At 37.7% G+C, this 2,679-nt stretch overlaps 1 protein-coding gene across 1 annotated transcript in view; it reads left to right on the forward strand.

The window, feature by feature from the left end:
* Positions 1-596: 596 nt before the first annotated feature.
* Positions 597-2,679, forward strand: part of tomm22 (translocase of outer mitochondrial membrane 22 homolog (yeast)) — a 4,714-nt gene continuing 2,631 nt past the window's right edge. The window contains exons 1-2 of the mRNA XM_014028271.1: positions 597-903; positions 1,394-1,512. Coding sequence (XP_013883725.1) covers positions 811-903; positions 1,394-1,512 — 212 coding nt within the window. The 5' untranslated portion in view covers positions 597-810. The remainder of the gene's footprint in view (positions 904-1,393; positions 1,513-2,679) is intronic.

Here is a 2,679-nt window from a genome sequence, read left to right on the forward strand (position 1 = left end):
CTTACTTACTTACTTACTTACTTACTTACTTACTTACTTACTTACTTACTTACTTACTTACTTACTTACTTACTTACTTACTTACTTACTTACTTACTATATGTAAAGCATGCTGTTTGTTATCGATCAGTCACACATGCCATGTTGACTGACTTAAGACTTTGTAATAAAAGTAAAGTATATATTATGATGGAGTTTTTATTTTAGGTTTTCCTTTCGTTGCACTTGTAATTTAACAACCAAAGAGTTTCGTTTTTTTTTTTTTTTATGTCTGGCAAATAAAAAAAATGGACACCACACAGAAGAACAGAGGACCTAAAACCCTTCAGATTTTCTGAGCAGACGTCTTTAAAGTCTTGGTGTTGTAATAATATAGTATATAGTAACACATATTTATATACACTATTCATATATATACTTTTATGACAGAAAATTATCATGTAATTTTTACTGTCGCCCAAGAAGGCTACTGATGAAAGCACATGAAAGCATGAGTTTTAGCGTAAATTTTGCACCAGAAGTTAGACAGCCCTGTCGACAGGGGGCGCTATTTATTTTACACTTCCTTCTAACTGACCTCTGCCTTCTTACCGTCATCCCGCGACACTGACGAGACTCACGTTTTCCTGCTGTGACCTCTCCGTCTCTCGTTATTCGAGTCTCTTAATATTAGTTTAAATGAAAGCCAGTGAAACTCGACGAGAAACGAGCTAAACTCCCTAACAACTTTACCGTGCACTGCAGCGACGTGTTAGCCGCACATTCAYCTAAGCTAACCGGACAACCAGGAGCGAGTTTAAGGGACGAGACATGGCTACAATCGAGGAGCTTTCCCCGTCTGCTTCGGGCCCGGTGTCTACACGACCCCTAGAAGACGAGATAGACGARGATGAAGAAGAAGACGTTAGTTTCGAGTTATTTGATGTTATGTTATCGTATTTTSTTCTTTACCTTTTTGTCCACGATCTATTTAATTTGACCGTACTGAAGCTAACTAGTTAGCTACCATCATGGCATTTTTGTAATCCCAAACTAAGCTAAGCAAACCACACACACACATATTTATTTATATTTTTAATTTATTCCCCCCCCCCAGTTTTACACACTGACTTTGCTGTAATAACAAATGCATGGTGGGTAGAATAGAAAACAATATTTTATTTGCAAAGAGAAGCCATTAACTGTCAACAGAGCAATCTTCCTGAATCTATTTATTGCTCTTCTGCTCTGTGTTAAAATCTTTACAATGACTTGCTGTTTGCTTTAACACCACCGTTTGATTTGATGTTATTAAACATTTTGTAATGTATGACATTTAATTGTTTTAAATAACAATATTACTCTGTATACTCCATTCACACGAATAAATAAGTTGATACTTTGTGTTCATCAGCTGGATGAGACCCTGGTGGAGAGGTTGTGGGGCCTGACAGAGATGTTTCCTGAGTCGGTGCGCTCCGCTGCTGAGGTTTCTGCTCAGTGCTCAGTGTCGATGCTKAAGAAGTTTTATAGGTGAGTATTTGCAGCTTTTTGTTCTCATCCTAAGGTGTGTGTTTAGTAAACCCACCAGAATGGTAAAAAAATGTACAAAAAAAAAACTTGTTGGGTCAAAACTGTTTTTACTGTCAAGTGGAGAATCATTGTGGTCCAGTCAGTTTTATCTTTCCTTTTAGGAATTTTGCAGAAAATAAGAAAAACATTCAGAATGAATGAGTTTAACAAGTACYTGTGACTGGTTTAATCACTGAAAAGAGAAGCAGAGTTAAACACAATCTAACAGCAAGAGCAGACTGGAAAGATTTTTTTTTTAAGATGTGTTTAAAGGGCCTATATTATGTGTTTCTCAGGCATATATTTAAATACTATACCAGAAAGTATCTTTGTCACCTTTAGCTGTTATTAAAATGCTGTTTTTATGCTTAAATAGAAAATAAACGTATCTTCTCATCACTTCCTCTTCTTAACGCCTTGAAATTGGCCTCTGTCTCTTTAAGAACCTCTGTCTGCTTCTGTTCTGTCCCGTTCGGTGGGGGTAGGTGGGTGGGTGGGGTGCGCGTGTGCTATGATGCAGTTTACTTGGCATCTGAAAATACATTTCCTCAAAGATATTTTTAATCTGAAAAGAGCTTTGAGCATATTGCATATTGCATATTGCATACAGCATATTGAGTGAGAACTAATGTTGAGAGCTCAGACGTTAGTTTTCACTTTCACTTTGTGTGGGGAGGGGGTGCGCTCTGCCATGAGGAAGTTCTGCTTAAAGACACGTCCCAGGGGCGTTTCCGGTCCCCACCTGTCGTTTTGCTCCTCAGCATGGCTTCCTAAAAACGTTGCAGGATTTCTCAAACATGCATGAATGAGTCAAAGCAAGGCTTTGGGCATGTTTTTTATGAGAGTGTAATATTATAACATGATGTAAAACTCAAAAAAGTTGATTTTACATGATTTTGCCCCTTTAAAATGTCCCAATGGGATCACACTGGACAGTTTCAGTTCTTGCTGCAGGGAATTTCAGGAAGATGGAGCAGAATAGGAGGTGGTCTTTTTTTCCATGTTCTGTGTGAACTGACGGGACAGAAGGAAATAAAATCTTAAGAGGCTATGATTGTACTGTCTTTGTGACATCTTGGAATATGTGTGTGTATATACACACACACATACATGTATGTATGTATGTAT

This window comes from Austrofundulus limnaeus, unplaced genomic scaffold (assembly GCF_001266775.1).
Source record: "Austrofundulus limnaeus strain Quisiro unplaced genomic scaffold, Austrofundulus_limnaeus-1.0 Scaffold5, whole genome shotgun sequence".
Classification (NCBI taxonomy): domain Eukaryota; kingdom Metazoa; phylum Chordata; class Actinopteri; order Cyprinodontiformes; family Rivulidae; genus Austrofundulus; species Austrofundulus limnaeus.